Source organism: Pezoporus wallicus, unplaced genomic scaffold, assembly GCF_028554395.1.
Source record: "Pezoporus wallicus isolate ANWC-B61680 ecotype Strahan unplaced genomic scaffold, APGP_CSIRO_Pwel_v1 contig_6999, whole genome shotgun sequence".
NCBI lineage: Eukaryota > Metazoa > Chordata > Aves > Psittaciformes > Psittacidae > Pezoporus > Pezoporus wallicus.
The window spans coordinates 2680687-2707060 of record NW_026640180.1 but is presented as its reverse complement, the minus strand read 5'-3'; the positions used below and the strand labels follow the sequence as shown (position 1 = coordinate 2707060).

Here is a 26374-nt window from a genome sequence, read left to right as displayed (position 1 = left end):
CCAGAGCACCAGCCTGGCCAAACCAGGGGATGCCCAGGACTGTGAGAGAAAGGCGAGGCATTTCACTCCTCCAGCATCCTCATTGACCAGACATTGCTTGGTCAAATTGTAGCTGGTACCTAGTAGTATGTAAGTAGGGAGGTCCAGATGGACAGGAACTCCAAACAAGGTAGCACTGACAAAAATGACACAGCGGGGTATCAGACTGTGGATCCTCATGTAGTTATTCATCTCCGGCTGACATGGAGGAGGATATGAAGTCTGTGCACTGAGGTAGTGCTGGACAAGGTTCATAACCCACGGACCAGAAGGAGCGATGGATATGTTTAGCCAAGAGCCAAGCAAAGAGCTACCAGAAATTTGTCAGCTCCCAGAGCAGCTGGATGCCCCTTGCACTGGGGCATGGGTTAGCATAGACTCTCAGTGCTCCCTCATGCAGCATTTTAAACAGCATGTGGAAAACAGCAGCTCCAACTTTGCACACAGCAGCGGGTAAAAAGCTTACTTTTAATGATTAGATGAGATTTTCCAGTCCCTTTCTTCCCCCACAAATTCTGGTGGTACACAAGGGCTGCAGCAGCTCGAGGTGCATTTCCCACTCACAGTCCCGTGGAACTGCTCTGCAGAATCTCTACATGGACTTTAGCAGAGGTGGTTATGCCAGGAGCTGGAAGAAGTTCAGAGAAACAAAGTCCAGAGGGAATTTGAGATAGGGCTGCTGCCTCCAGACAGCACAGGATGGGACGGTGTAATTTGAAGCAGCAGCTGGCTCTGATAATGTTAAACAACACTTGCTTCAACCTCTGGGTAGCCCAGGATCATCTGATGAAAGAAAAGGATTTCTTTGTGCTCTCAAGTACACCATAAAGATGAAAAAGCTATTTGACCTCAAGGAAAAAAAAAAAAAAAAAAAGAAAAGGAGAAGAAAAATGTGTACAGTTTGATGATGAATATAAATGTAGAATAGGAAGGGAAGAAAATCCCCTCCCATGAAGCCACTAGGTCTGCATTCTGCTTCAAAGCATCCTTGTCTCCTGCTTGCTGTTTTACCTTGCCATCTCCAGATCTTCCCCTTATTTCAGACCATGCTTTCATGAATCTCTGGCTTGGCTGGCTGCTTCTGACAAGACCTCTGTAGCGCAGGACCTATCCAAGGAAAGGAGCTGGAGCCTGGATACAGATGTGGTGGTAATCCACAGCTCCCATGTATTGATTTTCGTTTAACTGTTTGCATCCATTGTGTCATTCCAAATTATGACTCGCAGTTTCACAGTGGCAGAACATTGTTTAGCTAGTGATCCAGTGCTCCCACAATGCACCACAATCCTTGACAGCTAATTGCCATTAAGCAGAAAAATACAGAATTCTCCTATTACAATGATGTTACTGCCTAGAAGATGTGGTATCAGGAAAACTGTACCAAAGCTATAAAAACTTGTAAAAGTCAAACTTTAAAAGCAAGAAAATAGGCTATTGCTGACTTTTTGGGGGGGATGTACCATAGGCTTGACCAGCACATCCCTAGAAACCAATCTCCACCGAGTCATGCATGGTACTTACCACCTGGGGTTAAACCATAACACCACAACAGACATCTACTTGGAATAAATAAAAAGGAAAGCACCAAAACCTAACATCTCTCCAGATTTTGCAGGAGCTTCTAGCCAACTATGACATGACTTCTGTTAAAACAGGGGGAAAAGCACTTGAACAGACACATACTCGGGAAAATATGTAAAGAAATGAGGAATATGCAAGATTCAAAGACAAATTTGAAGCCTTCTTGTAATATCATTTTATTTTCATTGATATACACTGAATTATTTCAGAGAAAGCCCAACCTATTTGCTTCTCCACATACCACTGGTCAGAATGTCCCAGCAGTCCTTTATTGCTTGTCAGTGGGTACCACATGGGGAAAAAAAAAGTCACACAGCAGATTAATTTCACTGGGGTTGATTAAAGCCAAGTGTAAGTCCAAGATTGGGCCCTAGGTGCTATAAATATGAAATTGCTTTATTTCATAATACTTACCTGCCTCCAACAAGCAGAGGCCAGGCACATACAAAGAAAAACATGCCCTATATTAATATATATATCTATAAAATCCTTCCCTATAAAATATAATTTCTTTGCATGCATCAGGAAAAGGTGATTGCTTTTATATGTCATGATCAACACTTTCAGTAATGGAAGTCAATTTGAAAAACCAAGCACTCCATTAATTTTTGAGAGATCTGAGTAATTCTCAATCCACCCCTAATGGGCACTTTGAAGGGTTTACAGAATTCTGATTCGGTCAAATCTAATTTTCACTCAGTGAAAATGCCAATAGCTCATCTTTCACGCAGAGCCAAGTTATTTATGAATTTACCATCTTTTTAATTCTTAGAGAATACTGATCCAAGCACAGGGTCAAAAATTTTATGTTACATTTGAGTAGAAATGCGTAAAAATTTAATTAAATTCAATCTAACCAGCAAGGTGCTTGAGTATGCAGATTAGTATCATGGAAAGATTTCCACTTTCATACCCAACCTGTTATTGTTCATGCAGAGAACTGAACATCTGAGATTTGAGAAACGAAGTAGTTAGGAAGGATTTTTACTTCTTGTAGTGATGCTCCTTCTCTGCGTAGACATGCTACTCGTGTGTTTTGTCATCTAACAAATGAGAGCATTCCTTCAAGTAGATTTGTGACACTCAGATCCTTAGTTTTATTCTGATCTCAGTCACTGGGTGAATGGCAGCAGAAGCTTTAATACAGCTTTGATACCAGTCATGTTTAATTTGGAGGGGAATAAGTTGAAATCAGTGAGGCTGTATCTGCTTAGGTTATCAATGATTTTGGCCCTACATTTTTTTTCATGTGTTTCCCTTCTACTTAATGGAGTTCAAGGGAAAGAAAGAGTTTATGTGGGATATAATTACCGCTTTGGTCTAGTATCTTGAGTTATTTTTCCAGTGGAAACTTCTGGGTGGGAAAACTTGACACTTTGTAAAACATGCCAAAACTCAGTGCAAGTTTATATTTACCAAAGGAACATTTGACATTTCATTGATGCATCACAAAGAGAAATAAGGGACACACCTGACAGGATTATCTCGTATTGACATGGTTTAAAACAAACAATGGCACTGCCCAGCAGTAAGAAAAAGCAAAGCAAAGGCATGCGTGCTGGAAAGGAAATAACTGTGATTCCATGGAAAGTGTGAATATTACTTAGAGCACAATGACACAATCCTTCATTTCAGTATAAGAAGAAAGCTTTCAAAACATACTCAAAACAACAGATATTTTTTAAAAGTTTAAGGTATTTCTAGTGCAAATACAAAAGTGTTTTATTACTAAATATTTGGGGAAAAAATAGATTTTATGGAAAATATTTTTTCCAAATCAGCCATATGTAAATTTTAGAATGGTTATTTTAAATTTCTTTAGTCACACTTTTGCTTGCACTCCATCTTATTACAGCATGCCATTCTGACCCAAGACAAACTTTCATGAGCCTGCTAGATTTGGGCTCATCAGAGATGTGAACACTTTGCCCTATTTTTTGGTCATTGATGCAAGTTTCCTATCTATGCCAACCTCAACTTTCATGGTAAACAATAATGAAAAAGACCTTCAGGCAAGCAATAAAGAGCAATATAAAAGCTCATTATAAGCCCAATTCATAAAGTTACAGGCTGTAGTGTGCAGTATGCACAAGTAAAACTGAAAACCAAGTTCAAGCACACCAAATGAGATTATAAACTAGCTGTTGTTTTTCTGTCTGGGAAAAGCAATTCTTTAATGAGCTTGGACACACAGCTAAATATTTTCTTTTGTAAATTCAAGAGAAAGCCACACCACTTTTGAGACTTCTGCTGGGCAGCTTTTCCTCCTCTCTCTTTTCCCCTTTTAAATTTTAAATACTGCATAGGAACCACTTTCTCTGTGAGGTTCCCATAGTTAGGACCAAACCCTTCTCAGAGGAATTTTGGCACCTTATTAATTAGTTGGTTATGAGAAGGAGCTGCACTCTTTCAGTGACTCCTATTTTGCCATCAGTAAAGTGTGATCCCATAATAAATTTCCATCAAGCAAACTATTTCTGGTAATTCCCCCTAATTAACACCAGCCTGCTAATAATAAATTAGGCCCTATGTGTTTCTGATATAACCAAGATCTTGTCTGAGCGCAAGATATTAACCAATGTCCCAAGAAAATAAAACTTGAACCTAAATTAAGCCTTTACTGGTAAAAGGATTTATATGCAATTTTGTGAGAAACCCTTTGAAGATCTCATACAGGGCATTCTGACCAGCAAACATTTTGAGTGACAGAGAGATTTGTTCTGTGCTGAGCAGTGAAAGTGGATTTATTGTGAAAACACACCGTTGAGCTTTAAGCCTATAAATCTTACACTGGATTACAGCATCTTAATGAATGAATGACAGAACTCTTTTTTTTTTTTTTTTTTAATGTTACATGACGTTGTGATTGATAGAAACCAAACCTTTGCCATTAAAATGTCAAATACAGACTTGATGCCTTTAAAAGTTTGGCTTCTGGAGCTTAATATACTGTTTGCAAATAGACGTGCATTTGTCTCGTTCATAGCCTAAACACTGAAGGGGAGGCAAGCTTTCTGTAAAGTTGCCTCTAAATTTTATAGAGCTGTGTGCAATGTTTTCCTTTACTTGTGTAAATAAAGGTAGAAAACAACGGTGCATTTGCATAGTTAAGAGATACTCAGCTAAGGAGAGCCTTACCAGGCTGGTATTATCATGAAGTAATTGGCCAAGTTATAGCAGACAGTTAAGTATCCCGTGGTGAAAGCAGAGACTGCTGTGTGCCAAGGCTAGCTACAGTATTGGATATTGCTTGCCAGAGTAGGCAGTATTTCCTTGAACAGTCTCAACTTAGGAAAATATTAACCATTTCCGAACAAGCACTGCAAAGTATTCCAAGCCAGTCAGTAGAATGAAGCAACAACAGTAAATAAATAGTAATTGGCTAATATTGAGTTCTACATTGTTCCATGTTCTACAGTGCTCACTATCATATTTCCATCTTCCACTCTATCTTAAGAATGGAAGACGGCATGGAAGAGAATTAGAGACTCACTGAGGTTGTATCAGGTGTTCGGAGACGAAGGGACCTTGGCTAGTCCAAAGGCCATGTCCACTGGGGTTCCAAGTATCTCCAGGGACAGAAACTGAGCAACCTGTGCCAATGTTTGACCATCCTCACAGTTGTCCTGTCACTAAGTACCACTTTGCCATGTCTGGCTCCATCTTCTTTACTCTCCCCTCCAAGTATTTGTGCACATGTATGAGAGGTCCCCTGAGCCTTCTCTTCTCCAGCCTGAACAGTACCAGCCCTCAGCTCCTCCATGTGTGACAAATGTTCCAAGCCCTCGTTCGTCACTCCCATATATCCACATCTCTCTTGTACCGGTGAGACCAGCACTGGACCCAGCATTTCAAATGTGTCTCATCAAGGATGAGCAAAGAAGGATGATCACCTCCCTCACACTGTTGATAACGCTCCACCTAATGGACGCCAGGAGGCTGGTGGTCTTTCTTGCCACAAAGAGGACATCACTGGCTCATGGTCAACTTGGTGTCCATCAGGACCTCCAGGTCCTTTACTGTAAAGTAAACTTCCATTACACCCCAAAAAATCTGAAGAACAAGCAACACAAATAATACCTATTCATGTGTACAATCATAACTTTCCTTTACTACCTATGATTCGGGAAAAGAAAACATCCAGTAACCACAAAACAACTGAGAACAGGGAGTTTGGAGGTTTGTGTTGGGTTTGTTTGGTTTTTAATTATAATTAAATTTGCAGATGTGAACAGCCAAAATTGATGCTCAAGGTTATTAAACACAAGAAAGGAAATCACCAGGACTTTACAACTGGTGGTTTAGCATAAAATAATGAGAATAAAACAAATTAAATTCAAACCAGTAATCTGTGAATTCACATAGCTCCCCTTCTTACTCTTGTTTGCGAAGCCACTTGTATGGCTAGATGATGCAAGTCACTCCATGAAGAAACAGGTATTCAATTGAAGAGATCAACACACATTGAAAAACATTTCGGCTCACTGTTGCTTTCAAGTTTATTGCATTGTTATATTAAGCATTTATATTTACATATAATTCTGAATTATTTAGCTACAATATACCAAAAATGTTGTGATGATTCAATTATTAATTTATACAGACTTTCTACCTTCAAATGGAGTTAAACCCAGTATTCTTACAGGCAGAAAAAAAATAATTTTTTGGAAGAAAAATAATTACTGACTGAAAATGCATGCAGAAAACTACAGCAGTTAGGTTATCTCTCCTGACTTTCCAACAGTCCCTCAAAACATGAATGCTATATATGTGTTGTATGAAAAGTAGTTGGGAATCTCACTAAATCCTCAAATGGTGATAGAAGGGTGCTGATTTTTTGCTATGTCAATTCTGCAGTTAAAGACATGTGTATGTGCATATATATGAATATCTCCCAATGTAGATGCATATGCGTGCATGTATAGAGAGGTATATATGAACACATACACACACACACACCCCAGCAAATTCTAGAGGTAAATATGCAGGCTTACAAATAAAACAAAACCCAAAGATGCTACTATGAAATAGTCCTAAACAAAAAACAGATAATAAATATTCAGTGAGATATATGGCATTATTATAAAGTGCTCTACTAAAATCTCACTTATTAAAATAACAATAAAAATTATGTCCCTTTTAGTTGATTTATATAATTTGGTAGAGCCATTAAATATTATTACGTATCAGCGACTCTATGCTTCCTTTTAGATTTTAAACGAATAGATAAAAGCAGAAATTAAAAGGCAAAGCAGCTAAATGAAGCAGTACTATTGGAGCCTTCCAGGCTTGTGTCCTCAAATTCATTCATGACTGCAAAATTTCAATCCCTAGAGTTTATAGATTAAGAAGTATAATTCCAATTAAAATTATGGAACTAAACAAAATTCAATTTGATCTTAAGGACAATGACAAAATGAGAAGTTTTTACCCTACTTTAAAATAGAAAGGTTTTTATTGCAGAAATAATTGAACGCCTTATCCTGTGCATTCTCATTCTCTTTCCTCATGCATGTGCAATATAGTTCCGCTGAAACCTACCCTCTAAGTCTCATTTCTCCCCATTTCACCTAATTTCAAAAGCAACCTGGCTCATATATTACTGTATCTTGTTCAGTCTGTTTCTACCCCTCTGATTTTCAGCCAAACTCACGAAAGAACACATCTGCAAGAGTGTAAACATTTTAAACAGCCGTATGCCATTTCTTCCGTACCACCAGAAGTTAAAGAGACACGTGGTAGTATTGAAGAAAAAACAACTTCAGAAAATAAACTGAAACAGCCCCACAATGTGAACCCGTCTCACTGAATTAATGAGAAAGCAAAATACCTTTTCATATTTTAGTACAGGAATTTTAGTGCCCCCCTCCCCCCCCCCCCCTTTGTTGATGTTCCTTGTTACAATTGCTTTACTCAACCATGGCAATTCCTTGTGATTTTCCGCATGGTTTTATGCATAAACCTGTTTTCTGTATTAGTAAAAAACAACAACAAAAAAAGCCAACCCCAAAACAACAAAATCTGCAAATGGTTACTTTTAATGTCTACTGGAAAGAACACTAAAGACTAATGATTCAGCTGTGATATCCCAGTTGAATTAAATAGCAAGTAAATTCAGTTTCCTTCAGGAATCAGATCTGGCCCCGAGAGGGCCCCCTTCCCTGTTGTGCAACTTTGCTGGTGTGACATTCACCCCACGCCAAGGGTCACCACCTCTTCCCTATCTATTCCCTACCAACACCATCCCTGTCCCTAAGAGGGACTTAGCTGGTGCACAGGTCTTGCACTGACTCTCTGTATGGAGGCAAAATCCGTACCAAGCCACAGAAACGGCTACATCTCCTGGCTTGCAGTAAATGCATGATGACAGCATTGTCTCTCTGCTCCCTTGCAAGAACTGAGAGATACTGAGCTGCCTAACTCAGTATTATATTAGTCAACAATATATTCCCTACACATGAAGGAAGAAAGACAAATAGAACCTAAACTAATAAAAAAAAATCATAACAGCTGAGCAAGAAAGCAAGTTTTCGGCATACTACCTGGCACACCACCAATACACATATTCATGAGCTACATGGTAAAGAATGTACTGAGAGAAAAACAATGTCCTCAGTTGCACTTCAGCAGTTTCCCTCATTCAACACCAGAGTCTCACATTCTGAATATAAACCTGTTGCCTGCAGATTCAGTGCAATTTCCCCTTTCCAAGGCACTTAAAACTATCTAAAATCTGAACTGCGAACATAAGAGTGTAACTCCCTGCTTCCTTATTTTTAAGATCTGCTCTGACATTTGAATCCTGTCAAACATACCTTCACTAGCAGGGTTTTTTTTTGGCTAGTATTCTGGTAGTACACCAGAATACCAGAATTTTGGCTAGCGTTCTGGTAGTTAAGGAAGATGCAAGAGTATCCCATTTATGATTTATTCTAAGTAGCATCTTCTAAACTATTCTTGTTCACCAGCATGGACACCACTCCATGTAACTGCTTTGTAAAAATCTCTGTCCTTTGCAGATTCATGAGAAATTTAACTGCAAAGGCACAGGTACATGTGCAGGAGACTTCATCATGTATATGAGTATCAGCTAAAAATATCAGTTGAACTACATAGTCTGTGTAATATTAACGTTGCCTTGAATTCCTTTTAATGGAGTTTAGCTGCAACACTTCTAGACACACTGCAAATAACATTGTAGTAAAGTGATCTGAACTGCTGAAGCCAATCTCCTTTTATCTGTTGAATAGCAGAAAACCCAAGACTTCTAATACCAGTATTTATTTTTACAGATGCTTCACTTCTTATACCGAAGCAGATACAAAATGTGGTCATAACATCATGAAACCAATACACTAATGTGCCAAATGTAGAGGTAAAGGCACTCCAATCGTTTGGCTTGGATGCAATTCCCTGATTCCTATCTTTTTATGAAGGAAACCCATATAATTGATAAACATTTTAAATTTGTGTACAACACCCTCCACAAGTTTTTACATTTTTTTTCCATTCTAGAAAATCATATATAAATAATTTTGACCCATTACTGAACATGGACATTTTAACCTTTCTTTCTGCTCAGTACATTTGTTACACAAGATGAGCTACATGCATCAGATGTTGATAGAGTGAGCGTGTTTCTTGCACAGTGGCTTGTCCTTCTTGGAGAAGAAAGTCTGACCCTCCAAACTGTCATTACATACCTGAAATGGGATAAAAAAAGAGAAAAGATCACCCAATTCAGAGGAAGGAATTACACCATACGTTTTTCAGAATGCTAAACCATGGCCTGTACACAAATACGTTCAAAGAATAAGAATTATTAACTTTTTCTTAGGGACACTCTTTTTGACGAAATGCTAATGGTCGATGTCAGCATAACCCTTCTTTCTTTAAGTCAGCAAGCTCTTAACTGGGAGCAGAGTTAGGTTCAGCATTTAAAAAGAAACCCAATCATTAGGTCTGGGGGTTTTAGGCGGTTTTTTTGGTCATACAATATTAGCAGGTGATACTTCGGCTATAGTGTCTTCATATCAAAACAGCCTGTTCCTGTATGGCCTTCAGAGCTTGCCATGAGGAAGGGTTAAATAAAGGGTTAAATGCCAGGACACATGGCTGCAACACAGGCCAAATCCTCTGGACTGGTGCCAGAGGCTCACAATAGCAACACACCTTCCAAATAACTGGGAAAGTGCTTTTTGTTTGGACTCAGAGGATTGAAAGAGCCTATAGCTGTTAACTCCCACATTGGTCAGGTTAGCACAAGCACTGCTGCCAGGGGTTTGTTTGAAATGTACATTAGTTTTACTTACTGAGCATACAAAGCAAGTGTCATGCCAAGTGTGGCCCAGAGCTTCGAGAAACCTGTCTCCAGCTTCAATGGGGAATTCACAGCCATGGCACATAGTACCGAAGAGGGCATAATAATCTGTGAACAAATACAATCACATTTTAAAGCTGAAGCATCTGCAGAAAAACAAGACTGACCCTCTGAAACCATTGTGCTTTTCTTTCAATGGCAGTGGGTTTACACTAGTTGAGTTTTGTAATTCTGGGTACCCTGAGTAAAGAGTTCCTAGATCGAGAGACCAGGATGCCCTCCTTTCCTTGCTAATTCAGTTCTCAGCTCCCTCCTTACCCTTTCAAGTGAGCAATGCTTCCATCTTCCTGGTGTTTCATTTCCTTGAGATCAATAGCATACTCAAGGTGGGAAATTTGTGTGCCACACAAATGCAAGCGCACTTGTGTGGGCTCTGTGTGCTCCTTACATTCTCTCCAGCTCTGTCTTGAAAGCATGCCCTGGCTGTTCACAGGACAGACCTCAGCAAGTAATGAGAGCCTGCCTACATTCTGGCACAATATTTGCCCCAGAATGCACCACACACAATCATGTAATCATTAGGCTTCTGTCCTAAACAGTCTAGTAATGCAGATCAAGTCAGAACAGTTTTCTAGTCGATGAAGTTTATTACGGCTTTGAAAAACCCCAACCAATCAACCAACCAAATACCCCCCAAAAAAAAAACCAAACCCAAACCAAACCAGAGGCCTCTAACAAAAAGTATCAGTAAAGGTGTTAGGGTGGTTCTTAGTGACTGCCATCACTGAAGTGTATTTGCACCACGCATTTTCAGTCACAAGATTGACTTGGTGGTGCTGGAGGCTGCCCTGGAGCCAGCAGAGAAAAAGTCCTCCAGCAGTCTCAGGGAACGGGGACCAAAACAAAGGGCATCGAATTGTTGATATTCCTCACTGATTGCAGAGCTTGAAAAAGAGAGAGCAGGGCAGACTAGCAAGATAAAATGCATGTATAAAGTTGGGTGGGAGGCACTGACATCCATACCCATCCCCATGACCTCAGTGTGTGGCACTCACTTTTCTGTGCATAGAGCCATCTCAGGGGCTCCAAGTCACCACAGCCCTTTGCTGTCTGCCAGTGCAGACCTAAAAAAAGACCAGGTTTTCTGGTCTTTTCTACTTATTTCAACTCTCAAACATCCCATTCTAAGAAGAAAATGCTATGCTCCTGCACAGAAGACAACAGCATGAGTGCTATAAAATGAAAGAATTTGGAACTGGCACGCTACCATGGCAAATACATAATGTCATGCAACATTACATCTTCGTAAGATGAACTTAAGAACAGAGTGGCAACCATAATGAAGCTTTGGACTCCATCCTTAATAGTAACAGTCTGCCTTTGACAGGGAAATTAGATACCAGGGATTGTTTTCAAGGAGACTTATTAGGAGCGGCACCCAGGGTACAAGGAGATTTTGTTTCTCTACCAGATTATACAGATGTGCTGAAGCTCTAGTGCCTACTTCAGCAGAGCCAACAGAGGCTTTATCATGTGTCAAGCCCAAGAAAAAAAGTCCTCTTTTTGTTCAGTAAGACAGTGTTTTGTATGATGATCTCAAAAAGCATAACCATAGGAGGCATCTCAGAAGAATGGGGAACACAAGTGTTCTGGAAAAGCAAAGCCCTCAATGGCAGCCAGTGGCAAGAAACAGCTTCCTTGATTACCTTCCTTAATTTGTGCTACTGGAATGAATTTTCAAGTGTTTAAGCAGGAGACAGACGACATAAATGTGAAATGGTAGGACACATCAGGGTGCAAACACCCTGAAGGACAGTCTCATGACCACACTGTTTCAGCTCTTTGCATCTGTGTTCATACAGAATCTTTCAGTGATATTTTCCTAGTGCCAGTAGTTAAAGCCCTTTGTAAGTTGGCTGTGGCTTGTGTTGATAAGGTTATTGGCTTTTCTTCTGAAGAAAGGGCAATAGATAAGGCAGACTGAAGGGCATCAGCTTTCCTTTGCATGCTTGAATTGTGATACCATAGAAGCCTTCCAAAGCAGACTTCTCATGCAGTCACATACCAATGCTTCCCGCACACAGCATTTTCAAAACTAGATTACTAACTCTGCACTTAAAGTTCAAAGTTGTAGATATCTGCACTTTAATTTAGCATTGACATCCAAACGCAGAACATTTTGCAGATTAACCCCCCCCTTAATACTAATAGCTAATGCTGTTATAATTTCAAACATAGATTTAAAATTAGAACATTCCTTTGACTAGGAAGGAAAGTTGGCAATGGCATTTACTCCTTATTCCTTTAAAATTAGTCATAGACTCTTAGCTCCAGCTAGACTGGAAGTCTTTGAAGAACAAATATCTCTCAAATTAACATCTAGTTAGAAAGCCATGGCCATTACAATGTGTCACTGCCAATAACACTTCACAGAATGTACCTACATTAAGTTGTGATAGAAACTTTCTATCTCAGAAATAAACTTTGTGAGAAGCATAGTATTCTTGATATTTTTATCCTGGTTTCCTCACAGTATAGAAAAGTGCTCACAGTATATAAAAGTGTGCATTTGAGCAAGGAAGTGGTAACAGTAGCACAAATCAATGCACCACACAACATACAGGTCATTTGGTGGCAGGAACAAGAATTCGGTATTAGCAGAACAAACTTGGTCACGAGCTTTCCACCCCAAGGGGAGTTATTGATTCCTTCAGTACTATTTTTGAATCATCAAATGGTTGTAAGATTAAGGGCTTCGGATTGCTCCAGGATGAAATTTCACCGTGCTGTCACACTGGAGGATGCTGCTCATGTATCTGTTTCCTCTGCTGCTCCATGAATTGAATAGGAGCAATACATTACCCTACTCATGTCACTGAATTGGCAATAACCCACTGCGTCCTTCTGTATCTGCCAACACCTTATTACAGCCACTCTGACAGATAAATTTTAGATGAATTTTGCCTGCTTTCCTTATCCTTTCTATACCTAGAACTCTCCATGGCACCCACTGTGAGCAACTGTGGGATCAATCCAGAAGGAAATCTTAGCTCTAAACCAGTTGCCAGGATGTTATGCTAAATCTTTTCCTGGTCAATCCACTTCCACCTCTAGTTAAAACTACAGGAAAAACAGAAAAGGTTTGACTGATGGTTCTAACACAGATGTAAATATCATGCAGTGTGAAAATAGACAATTTTGATACAATTTTCTTTCTTTTCAATTTTGTGGGAATTGTTTTACAAATACTATCTTTTTCCTTCCAACCCCAGAAGGATACATGGAAAGTTTTAAGCAAAGGAGGAAACCAACAAAAATAAAAAACTTCATACTAATAAAAAGATATGATTAGCTGGAAGTGCTAAAAACCAAACCAGAGTCCCTCTGAACTTCTAAGCCGCATCTTTCATGTAATATTGCTCATCAGGCTTTCAAGTGCTATAATCATATCACTGTATTTTTCCCTCAACAGCCTGTTTTTTTCGTGCCAAGTTTATGTTCAACAGATGTTATCCCTGATCCTGCAAAAAACTTCCTGGGCAGACTGCTTGCTCTTGGAAGTCCCTCCCAGCTGTGAATAAAGCTATTCAGAATAAAACACATTACTCCACTGGCATTTGCTGGTTTAGTAAATAAGGAGATTTACATAAATTCCATATTATTTTAAAGTCAACCAGAAAGTCACCCCAAAATTAACACTGCTGTATCACTGGTACTGACCGCTGAGGGCTTAACAGGAACAACCAGTAAAACCAGTGACAAGAAGTCTGTTCCTGCTGAAGCCAGTGAAAAAATTCTCACCAACTTCTCCTGCGATCTTGGAAGTGTCTACAGTGTTTGATGCTGCTTTGAATTGACATATGAGAGTTACACAAATTTTCTGGAGAGCTGCTTCTGAAGTGACGCTTAAGAAAAAGGAACTGTTATTCTTTTCCAACCTTATTGAGCTCTCCTTCCCCACACAGATGCAGTAAACCTGGGTTGTGCTGCTTCTTACCCGTCTCACAGTAGGGATCGCCATCTTCTAAGTGGAAGACATTATTGCGGATGGGGTTATGACAGGCCACACACACAAAGCAGGAAACGTGCCAAGTTTGTTTCAAAGCATTTATTACTTCCTGTGGGGATTAGAAAACGTGTTATTAACACATTATTTTGAAGTGATGACTAGACTGTGGTGACCATGCCTCCACACTTGATTCGTCTCAAGAATATTTTGTTTCCTACTGCTACTTTGAAAATGGGTTGTGCATGCAATTTCTGCTGATGTTAAACTTAACAAAGTGCTTTATTTACAGTACATCCCCTTGTTTGTCATAAGCAACCTTTCATTTTTTGGAAGATTCAATGTAGAGTTGGACAGATTTAACAGCTCATTTGTTCACCCTTTCCATTTTAGTTAGGATCTCACCCACAACAGTCCCCTGAAATAAGAAAAGCAGCGTCTCTGATGTCTCCTCAAGTCTGTGAATAGTTAACAGAAAACATCATGTAGAAAATTACGATCACTCTGTGTTGTACTGGAAGGTGCAATAGTGCCAAATATGACTTGAGAACTGTGCTGTCAGAGCCCTGGAGGGCCCTGGACAAGAGTCCAGAGACATTGCTGTCTGCAGTAGAGCAGTGAACAATCAGCTGGCGGGCTCAAATTAGCAATATTGGTGTTGATAACATGTCTTTCTATCTACATTACCCCTGGGAATAGTTCAGTACTTCACATCTAGCCAACCAGCAAGTTCTACAGTGTTCAGTTCAGCTAAAGAGCATTATTTATTACACACACACCCTGCCCCTCCCCAATTCTATAAAGAGCTGCCAATTAAATTTTTCTCAAGAAAATCCAGTAAATCACAACAGCTGCAGAACAGCTTCACGAAAACAGGAGCTGAACCTGAAGAGCCAAGAAGACTGCAGCTTCTCAAAGAGACCAAAAAGGCACAACACTGGAAGAGCCAAAAACATATTCTGTGTGTGATGGGAGCTGAAAAGGTATGTCAGAGTATGTCTGGAAAAATGCAGACTGTGTCAGATAAAGGGGAATTTCACTACAGAGAAGCAATGAACATTGTGGTTATTGTTCCCACTGAGAAGTGGGTCACTTGCTGGTCACTTACCCCAAGAATCTTCCTTTGGCACTTTGAACACTCAGGGGCGAAGAACTTCTCATAGCAGACCTCACAATAAAGCATCCCCTTCTCTTCCACAAAACCAATGTAAGCCATGGACGCTTTGCAATGAGCACAATTAAACTCCTCTGGATGCCATGACTTCCCCAAAGCCACCAAGAAGGGTCCTCTGATTAGAAAGAAGAGATTTTGTCAGCTAATGCCCCTGGGCTGGCTCCTGCAAAAGCTGTTAATAGGCTTAAGCTATGACACTTTTGTGCCATTACTACACAGTTTGCAAACATAAACCAGTTCATCCCGCTTTCCCTCTACAGGTTCCGAATAAGCATCAAGTGTTGGACTGTATTTATTCCCATTGAACCATCTCCCAGAAACACCTGACCACAATAAATATGAATTCTCTTCACTTCATTGCATTTCAGAAATCTTATTTTAAAACCACATTAAATACCATGCTGAAGTGGCTGTTAGGGAAAAGGAGAACAAGAAGGATGTTTCTTGTGCTCCCAATTATTTCCATCTATTGCAAAGAGATATATGACACAGTGCTATGATCCACTCTCTTTCAGCTTGCATTTGTATCAAGCACACAAATGTACGTAGACTTGCCTCCATTAAGAGCTGATAACATCAGTTTCTCATGAGGCAAAAATTCAATCACCGTCCTTATCCAACAAATTTGTTGCAGGATAACCTATCCCAGTTATTGGTGTTCATTTTTTTTCTTTTCTGTCAGAAGATAGTTAAAAAGGATCATATTTTCCAAATACAGAGTCTCCGCTATTATTTGCAAACACAAAATAATGATGCTTTTAATAGCGTTTGTGTGGCTAATGCAACAAGGTTAACAGACAAGATGAACTGTCTTTTTCTTAGTCAACAAAAAATTCTCAGTTTGTAACTCATAAACCCCAGGCATATATCACTCTGTGTTCATCTGAAAACATATTTTGCATGCTAATTTCTTTAATGAACATATTTAATGAGGTGCCTAAGGTCCCACCAATACTCAACCTTTCAAACTTTAGGTTTCAGGTGAACTTTGGGATTCAAGTTCATCTCACCCACCAGATTTCCCATTTTTGAAGACCAATAAAGATGATATCTTTTCAGTAACACATCTTTTTTTTTCTTTTTCAATCTAATACTTCACTGCAGGAAGTACTAATACGACCAAGCTGTTGCTAAGCATTTCTTTGGAAATTGAGTAAGCTACAAGAACATTTTTTGTGTAAGATAAGATTTTCATGTGAACAAAGCAATAATAATAGAGAAGAAAAAAAAACCCTCAAAATCTGCTTCCAGGGTTATATTGACTCTAGTGGGCAGAGGACAGAGGGCAACTCCATCAAGAGTACGGGGTAATTATTTTTGTTTCTCTTCCACATTTTCTCTGGAGCTGCTATGGATTTTCAACAGGATGAGAAGTCAAAGATAAGGGACTCAAACAGTTTTCGGACAACTCACACACCATCTGAGATGATGACCATATTTAATCTGAAATAGTTTCTTCTATTCACCTCTGATATGGGAGAGAAAGCAGTGAAAAAGTCTCCCAGAGAGCAGCTCATAGCCCTTTAAGGAGGGAGCTAGGGTCGAGTGCAGCTCTCTGGCCCCCACTCCCAGCGGATGCTTAAGCAGTGCAAACACTGACCTAACCCGATACCCTCTCACTGCTCTACAAGCACCTTTTTACATCAATGCCCTTTCAGTTATGTACTGATCAAACAATACAAGCCCTTATGTACAACAAAGTGCTCTCAGTGCGCCGTGTCAGCACAGGCTAATTTAACAGATTCATTAACACAGGGCTGACACCGAAGAGGCTCTCCCGGCTCCAGGTAGGATTGAGTTTCTGGCCATCTGCACTGAAACAATAGGCTCAGTTACCTCTGCAATGGAAAGAAAGCACACTAGCAACAGGAGAGGAAGGAATTTTTACAACATCTGCTGCATTTAGCCCTCCAGAGTTTACAGCTCTGACATGTTGAGGTTAGCCATTCAGGACAGCGCGCAGGAACGCAGACGGACGGGGAACAGCCTGAGAGTGCATCTACAGAGTTTCTTTCCCAAAGTCCCCAAACAGCTGTGGCCATGCCCTGCACAATGTCTCCAAGGTGTTCCATTAGTGCGCTGGCTCCCTACACACACGTCTAGAAGAAGGCTTTCTAAATACAATTTTGCTTTTAATCAGGCAGTATTTTAAATATGTCAAGCCATCGCTGCAGCTTAATGACACCAGTGACTTAAAAGCTGCCCCAAAGCACATGGAAGAAAGAAAAAAATAAACACCTGCCACATGAAATACACCAAAATGTGATATTCAGAACTTGGAGGTGTTCCTGGTCTTTGCATATTTTTGTGATCAAAACGATAGCTTTCAGTAATGAAAGGTATTAATTTGCTGTATTCATTTGAAAAGGTGTTTAAAGGTCTGATTTGAGTAAGAGGGATGCATGCCCACTCTTAGGCAACTAACAGCAAGTAGCTAGGCTTTGAAATGTTAGGAAGATGGCTGCATCCTTCCTTCCCCATTTAAAACAATAAAAACAATAAAAATTGCCCCATGCCTCTGTCAACTAGAACGTATTTTTTAAAGGTGGTGCTAAAAACCCATGTTGCTTCCATCCAAAGATATACAATGATCAAAGAGGCAAAAGTTGGCTATGAATGTGCTTCTATCCCAGGCTACTTTGACATGCTAAGCATTTCTGAACAAATTTCTGGCATTACCATCTAGACCACATGAACCAAACTCACAGAAGGAAGCAAACAGTAAGGTTTTTTTGTTTGTTGGGTTTGGGATTAGCCACCTAAAACATCTGGGTTCTGCATGGAGAAATGATATAGGGGCCAGCAGGAAGAAGTAACATACAGGGAATATAATCACAATTTCTCTATCTTTACACTTGTAGCTAAATACAACTTCATCAGTATGGTCATGATGTGTTAGTAGGTCAATAATCTAACTTCCCATGTGGCTTTTATTATGATAGCAAGCCAGAACTGAAATTTAGTGGTAGAGAGATCAAAAGGATCCTCACATCTGCTAAGTAGACCAATCGCTTGACAGTTAACCATACAGCAGTCTACATTCTGGGAAGTTTCTTTTTCTCCTCACTTGAAAATGCCAGAATAATAATTTTTGTATAGGAGATGCTGAAGTGAACCACCATTCGTACTTTTTCCCTTTTCCCTTTAAAAACAATTAAGCTGTATGAAAAGATGACATGGCCAACTCATCATTCACAAGCAGACATGCCAACAAGTACGTTCTCAGTGGAGATTCAGGGAAAACATATCTGGACTTCAAAGGAAGAGCCAGCTTTGCACTGCAGCACTTGGTAAGACTGCCCGGGAACCAGAAGTCTTCATCAGGAAATGTCAGAAGTTTATCAGACCATCACAGCAAGTAGATCATGGGAAATTTAGTTTGCTTCTAGCTTTGATTCATTTACACATGGAAAGAAAAGCTTACTTACAGAAGCTTTGGGAAAAAAATGGAATATTCAGACCATCACTGCATGAATAATTAAAGATATATTAAAAAGTTATAAGATGTCTCTAATAAATGGTTTTGGCTTGAGCAACCGTGGTTATTCTGTGCCTGAGTGTAAAGTAACCAACTCCACAATGCATTTTGGCTTCAAAACAGATGAACAATGCAATGTCGCTTGATCCTCCTCCTACCTTTTCATAGTGGTAGTATTACCTGAGGGCATGAACTGTAATTATGCTAAAACTTGAATTCAAAATGCCATTGCAATATTCCAAATCCACTGTATGCTGTGAATACAAGGCATGTTTAACATTAATGCACATCAACTCATCCTCAAATGCAATAATGCTTGCTTTTAATAATTGAAGTGGCATTTAACATATGAAAAAAATATAAGGATTTAAACATCACCAGCAGATTACAAAGAAGTTAGACATGAGTATCAGTTACTATTCATGAAGAGGTATCACTTACAATAGGTGACAGTGGCTTAAGTACTGTCAAGTACTTAATACTTTCAGTATTTAAAGGGTGGCTAAAAGAAGATGGAGAACCCATTTTTACAAAGAGTCACATGGAAACGATGAGGGGCAATGGGTACAAATTACTCCCAGGGAGATTTTTGTTGGACACCAGGGGAAAATTTTTCACAATAAGATCAGCCACTGGAATAATCTCCCCATGGAAGTGGTGGACTCCCTGACATTGGACAAGTTTAAGATTTGGCTGGACAGGTTGCTGGGACATCTAGTCTGGGCCAGGCTTTGTCAAGAAAGGTTGGACCAGATAATCCTTGACATCCCTTCCAGTCTGGTATTCTATGATTCTATGAAGTAGTTCTCCTCAAGCATACACAAAGGAGCAAAAGCTGCTCCCCGGACCAGTACACTACCCTACTGGCAGCTAATCCCACTTTTAATGGTGATCAAGGTGGAAAAGCAGAGAGTAGCAGCAAGTGATTTAAGGGCTGAGAGGAAATGCTGGCTGCTCAAGAACAATCTGCTGACTGTGCTCTGAGACCCTGCAGCACAGAGCTTCAGCAAACCTTGCTAAACCACAAAGGCACTACAAAAAGCAGTGAAGCTTCCTGCATAAAAGATTCAGCATGTAATGTATTTACTCTGTTCAGTCTGAATTTTAAACTGAAGTGATAGTAACAAAAAGGACAGTGCATGGTCGCTTGCTTATTATTTACTACACACAAATCCAAAGCCCAGGGAACAAAAAGGTCAGAATAGCAGACAGACAGAATGGTTATAGAGGACAAGCTGTTCAATGAAGCAGATCAATCTCATCCCCAAAGTGTGGACCTTTCTGATATTAATCTTCCATTTTGCAATGAAGTAAAAAATTTGTACCTATGTTAGGAATTTGAATAGTCTCTTCTGTTCCTTCAAGGGGATTCAGGTCATGTATTTTTATTTCCTTGACATATACAACAGAAGTAGGAAAAAATCCTCCAAAAGATCACAGATCGGTTAGTAAAGCATCCTCTAACATTAACCCAATTTTAGCTGAACTGGTAGTGACCTATCAGAACAGAAATCTAATGGAAATAAACAAGCTGGACTCAGCTGACCCCTAGAGATCAAGTAATTTGAGTTAGCTGCATCTTCTGATGCAGAATCCAGGCCAGAGCTCAAAAGGCTGCAAAAACCCGTGGTGGAAAGGCTTATTTTCTATAATACTGATGAAATTTATACAGCTACTCATTTTTTCAAACTCACGTTTTCTAATCAAACAAGTTTCTTTAACCATGGTGAAACACGGTGCAGGCTCTTCTGTTCTGTGCATTACAAATATGGGACATAGCCTGCAGCGTCACATGTGGTTGTTGTGACCCAGGCGCAGGACCCAGAACTGAGCGTTGTTGAGCCTCTTACAATTGGTTTTTGCTCATCAACCCAGCCTGTCCAGACCCCTTCTGCAGAGCCTTTCTAAGTTCAGGTAGATCAGCATTCCCACCCAATTTGGTGTAGTCTGCAAACTTGGTGACGGTGCCCTCAATCCCCTCATCCAGATCATTGATGAAGATATTGAACGGAGCTGGCCCCACTACTGAGCCCTAGGGAACACCACTTGTGACCAGCCATCAACAGGATTTAACTCCATTCACCACCAATTTTTGGGCCTGGCCACCCAGACAGCTTTTTTTACCCAGCAAAGAGTATACCCAGCACACAGATACAAACCTAATGACTTGATTACAGTGCGCACACATAGGAGTACGCTTTCCTGCTGGAATATGCTCTGCCCTCTGAACCAACGTGTCTTGCTCGTTTAGCGGAGGTGCCGGTGCAGGTTTTTCACTAGGGGCAGCCGTTCCAGGTGGTTTAACACTATTTGATGTCCATCCACTGGCAGAAGCTGGGGAAAGAAGACCATCTTTCAATACCAAGTAAACTATCTTGAAATACAAGCAACCATCAACATTTGTCTAACATCTTTGTCCACTGTATACCTGCCTACTTAAAGGAACAAAATAAAAAAGCACTTATTTCCCCCCCTCCCTCACCAAGTAAGTCCCAACCTACTTTATGAAATGTCTGTGAAATAACACAGCGTAATTTTGGCTAACTTGTAGAAGGAGTGGACAAATTTCAACATACTGAAGAAATTAGGCAAAAGAATATAGAACCCATGAAGGTATTATTTTGCTTCAGATACAAAAGCTGACGCCAAGAGTATCAGTGTTTGAACAGAGACAGGAGAACATGACATACCTACTCAAAACATTTTACAGTAAGTGCAATAGATCGTACGTCATTACTAACAGATTAAACAAAAGTACACATTCAATACAACATGTTCAGGAACTTAAAATGCAGTACTGTATAAGGAAAACATATTTCTAAGGTGAATCTAAACACCAGTCTAGGTCACTAGATATTGTGATTCTGAAGCACGCCAAAGGCCATGTTCACATCCTCTTATAAAAGTTATGACTCAAATAAAAACCTGACTTTTCAGAAATGTATACATCGACAGACTTCCATTTGTGCTCAGGTTTTCAGAGTCATAGAATAATCACAAGCTTTTATGGAGTACGAAAAATGCATTTACAAAAATGAAAGGCGCAGATGATACTGTTGCCATGGGTAATGAAGAAACATCCCTCTGCTTTTCTTTCTCCACTATTGATATATGCACCTTGGTAACAGAAAAGCTACAGCAACACGGTTTTATGGGAGCAGTTATTTCTGTGGAGTAGCTTTTTCTTTTTCAAGTATGCTAAAATCCCCTCACATTTCCATAACCTTTTGTTTGGAACCACAGGCAAGAGAAACCATGTTTACTCTGTGTCCTGACATTAGTGCAGTCATACTAAACCTTGTAAAGCAAAAAGCAAAATTAAGATCCGAGTGGAAATTCAGGCAATGACAGAGATATCGGATGATAACAGGATGATGCTTCTGTTGCAATGATACAGCTCTTCAAAACAAGAGCATTCAGGATGTATTCAGCATTCAGTAGCTTTGCAAAAAAAAAAACAAATAGTTTGTATGAGGCTGTTAACCTTTTTGGTAGTCTTCCTCTTTCACCTTTCATATCATGTTTCAGGGAAAACATGAAAAACTGTCATTATCTCCCTTAACGTAATGCTGACAAACCTCCACCCCACAGAAAAGTTGCAAATACCTTGGAGGTGAAACACTGCCTTCCCTGCTCAAACGGAAGTGGCACACTAATTCACAGAGAAGATAAATTTAAGTGACAGCAAATACACAGAAAATTCTATAGAAATGCCAATCCTTTGCTATTTACACAAGTAAGACAGCCGCAGACTACACAATTTAATCAAAACAATACAATGAACTTTAGTTAACAAAACACCCCTTTACTTATGCACATTTGTAGGCTAAGGCAACACAGCTGGAAGAGAAATCTTTTTTTAATACCAATGCTTTTGTTCTATAATTACGCTTGGTATTAATCCACTGATATGGGCTCAATATACTACTTTTGCTTACTCTTTCTCTGTATGAAGCAGCTATATAGTCAGATACCTTTTTTGTCTAACTGCTTGGTTCGTCAAATTTTCTCAAATCAGGTCATTTCAAGAGCGACATTTTTGGATCCTTTTCAGTATCTGAAGTAGCAAAAAGTATACCAGCTCATTGGGGGGGGTGGCTTTTGAGGTTTAGTGTTGTTTTGTTTTGGGTTTTTTGAGGGAGGGGAGGAGGTGTTTTGTTTGTGTTGTGTTTTTTTTTTTTTTGTTTTGGTTTTATTTTGTTTTATTGTGGGTGCTGTGTTTTTTTTTAATATAAGGTTATTTATTATATTTAAAATATAATTAATTAATATGCAATAACTTTAAAAAAATATCTTGGTTCTAGAAACATTCAGCATTCCTGAAGATAAAGTACTTAGGAATGTTTTAGCATTTGATCTTGAACAAGTCACTCTGCTACTGTAGGTCATTTTAGATTATAAATTCCTGCTAAACTGAAAACACAGGAACAGATAAAAATGGAAAAGGTGGCTGAAAGGCTTTGAAGATCTGAACAAAAGTGGTTTTGATTAATTGCACTTTCCTCCTCTGTGATCACATATGGCTTTCTAATTTTCAGGTCCCATTTCATGAGAAGACAAAAATACACACTAAAACCAAATCTGTTTGAAGACTGCTTTTGCCATAAATCAAACTGCAGTCCAGCTTCTAGTATATCGCTAATTTCTGTTTATCTGCTGAATCCCAAAGCCCATTCAGACACATCAGTAAGGTCGTTTGCACTGTGAAGTTAAAAAAAACCCAACCTTCTGCTTGCTCAAAGCACACACACACACACACACAAAGTACAAACACCACAACTGTTCCCTTTTCTTTGGTCTCATTACAGCTTTCAGTAAGGCTGTTTTTATGAATGATGCTTTTCTCAGCACTACCCAACTTTAAAGTTACAACTGTCCAGGAGCAGAATTTTCTACATAAACTTTCTCTACAGAGTTCTGAGATAAGTCATTTCTGACTTCAGTGCATATTCAAAGCACTAAAAAGGAGAGAAGGAGCTGGTCCATCTGTATGGGGAATAATTCTGGTCTACTAATGATCCTATGTTAAAACAAATATACTCTTTTAAGCGAACCATAATATAAACCACACAAATTAGTACTGTGTTAAGCAAGAGTTGTGGCCTAAGCAAGAACAAGCTGGGCTTTTAACACTGAGAAGCAGTGAAGGCAAAAAGACCCACTCTACTTCCACTGGAACTGGCGAACTTAAGTTCATCTGCTTCAGCAGATGCAGGACTCCCATGGGATCACAGGCACAATGCAAACAGAATAAGGAGAATAACAAATAAGCCCTAAGCTTTCAGATACTTCTATATTGGTCAGAATATTTCTGGATCCCAGACAAAGGCTACACTGTAAAGGGCTTTTTGACTGTCATTTGCAGATTTATGTCACCATTTGGTCTACTATCATACAGTAATAGAATCAGAGAATCAACTAGATTGGAAAAGAACTTTAAGATCATCAAATCCAAATGTTACACCAGGACTGCCAGGTCCACCACTAAATCATGTCACCAAGGGCATCTACATGGTTTTTGAACAATTCCAGATGCAGTGATTCCACCACTGCCCTGGGCAGCCTGTTCCAATGCCTGACCACCCTTTCAGTGAAGAAATTTTTCCTAATATCCAATCTAAACCTCCCCTGGTGCAGCTTGAGGCCATTACCTTTTGTCCTCTCACTTGTTATTTGGGAGAAGAAACCAGTCACAGATCATTAGAAGAGACCCTATCATTCTAGAATGGGAACAGTAGCTAATCCATCTGGGATCTGAGACAGAAAAGGTTGCTTTTGGCTCAAAAATCCTTGAAAAGTAAGATTTTAAAGAATTTTATTAAGCACTTTCTTCTTCCATCTCCTGAGGCAAGTGTCAAGCCAGGAAGCTCCCTGCCCACGCTCATAATTTGTCCCCACAGCAAAATATACCCCTTTTCTCTCAAGGGATATTTTTCTCTTTGTTAGTATTAACATGAAGACCTTACTGGTCTTGCGCAGTATTATTCCCCCCTCTTCTTGTTCTGAAGCGGACTCAAGTTTCTTTCAGTTCAGATTTTTTCATTTTAAAGAAGAGGAGTCAGTTTGGTTCCACTGCCTTTAGATCCATATTCTTATTGAAGAAAATACACCGGTGAAGTACGCTAACAACTATTTCACCACATTTATTACGTGCCTTTCTTTGTAAACCTTCAGCAGTAGTTCTGCTAGACTTCTTTTCACCATAGATCATTCTCCCTTTCTCCCCGGCTGACTTGCCTCAGTCTTTTATCTTCCTCATTCCCATATCAGTTGGAGGACAGCTTTTATTGCCCACTTATGTCTTTCCACAGACCACAAACGTGCCTTTAACACTCTAGTGATTCTACCAAAGTTTCATTACTTCCACTGCAACCCACGGAGAATTTTTTGTTTGTGATGGCATTTAGGGCTTTTGTTTTGTCAGCTTGTTTGTTGTTTTTCTTTTCTTTAACACACCCCCCCCCCCCCCCCCCCCCCCCAGTAGTTCCCTACTTAAAATCTGTATGAATCCTCAGATCCTCAGTATTCTTTTCCAACAATAATCCACCTCTTGTAGCTACAGAATTTCATATATTAGGTCTGTTTTCTTGTTTAGAATGAACAGTGATGGTTCCCAAATATCCCTGTGACTTAAACAGCAAGTTTAACACTCCTGTACTGGACAAGATACTTTTTCTGCCGGCAGAGAGGAAGGGGACATTCTCCTCCTCTCCTTTCTCCTCCCTATTCCCTTGGAAACCTTTCAGACTGAAACGCAACCACACGATTTAAAGAAAAATATGAGGCCTGGAAAAATTATGCAAGTGTTTTTTCTCACAATGAGAGGCTTTTACCAGGGCATACCAGTAATAACAAGGTAGGTACATGTTATTACACCCAATCTAAGCAAAGACTTCTCAACTCTTGGCAATCAGTCTGAGCTCTCCTGTGGTTTATGCTTTATACTTTGCTTTTTACATTTTACATATATGATTTTGGATCCCATCAGCAGCTCTGTTCTGCAAAGAGTGCTGGGGGGGGGGGAACAGGGTTGTGACTTGGTACCTACAGTCTGGGGGGGTGCACACACATTTTTAATTGAAAATGATGACTGCATGGGGATGGAAAAGGAAACCACTCCAGCTGCCTTATGACACAATCTCAGAACCACATATTTTCTGGGCACTACCTCTGTTGCTTGAAACAGGACAGAGCACAGCAACTTTTGTGAGTGCTCAGAAGAATTACAAATTATGATAATTAAATACAATAAATAATTTGTATGAATTATACACCCCATCAGGAGCTATTCTACCCCAAGTGCCAAAGACATTTGGGTTCTCCACAAGTCATGAGAAGAGCTTAGTGGACAAATTTCAGAGGTTTTCAGGCTTCACTTCACCTTCACACTCCTTAATTAAACCTTCAATTACTCAGTTGATTCGCTCTTGTGCATTGTCATAGCTGGCTTTTCTAAAACAGAAAACATTCTGTACCTGACTATTAACTTTCTACTTTATTAGGTTTAAGTTAAGCAAACCCTCAGTGTTTGCTTTCACTAAACTCCTTGGTATGGCTAGTTTAATATTTAACAAAGTTTTAGGCAAGGTAAAGAACTGCCTTTTTTTCTTTTTCAAAAATCCCAGTGTGACTTTGCCCTCGTGGAACTAACAATAGGCTGTTCCATCACTGAGCACATGGATAACTGCAAACACTGGCAAAAGGTTTGGAAGACAAAGGGAGAAAGGCAGATACGTGGTGGTGCCAAAGTCACTTTGACAGAGGTTCTCTGGTGCA

General features: G+C 39.6%; 1 protein-coding gene across 8 annotated transcripts in view; it reads right to left on the bottom strand.

Moving 5' to 3' along the window:
* Positions 1 to 6094: 6094 nt before the first annotated feature.
* PDLIM5 (PDZ and LIM domain 5) overlaps positions 6095 to 26374 on the bottom strand; it is a 127324-nt gene continuing 107044 nt past the window's right edge. For all 8 annotated transcript variants that reach the window (XM_057417985.1, XM_057417984.1, XM_057417983.1 and 5 more), the window contains 5 exons: positions 20758 to 20932; positions 15055 to 15235; positions 13938 to 14058; positions 9933 to 10048; positions 6095 to 9323 (listed from right to left, as the gene is read on the bottom strand). In XM_057417985.1, the coding sequence (XP_057273968.1) occupies positions 9234 to 9323; positions 9933 to 10048; positions 13938 to 14058; positions 15055 to 15235; positions 20758 to 20932 (683 nt within the window). In that variant the 3' untranslated portion in view covers positions 6095 to 9233. The remainder of the gene's footprint in view (positions 9324 to 9932; positions 10049 to 13937; positions 14059 to 15054; positions 15236 to 20757; positions 20933 to 26374) is intronic.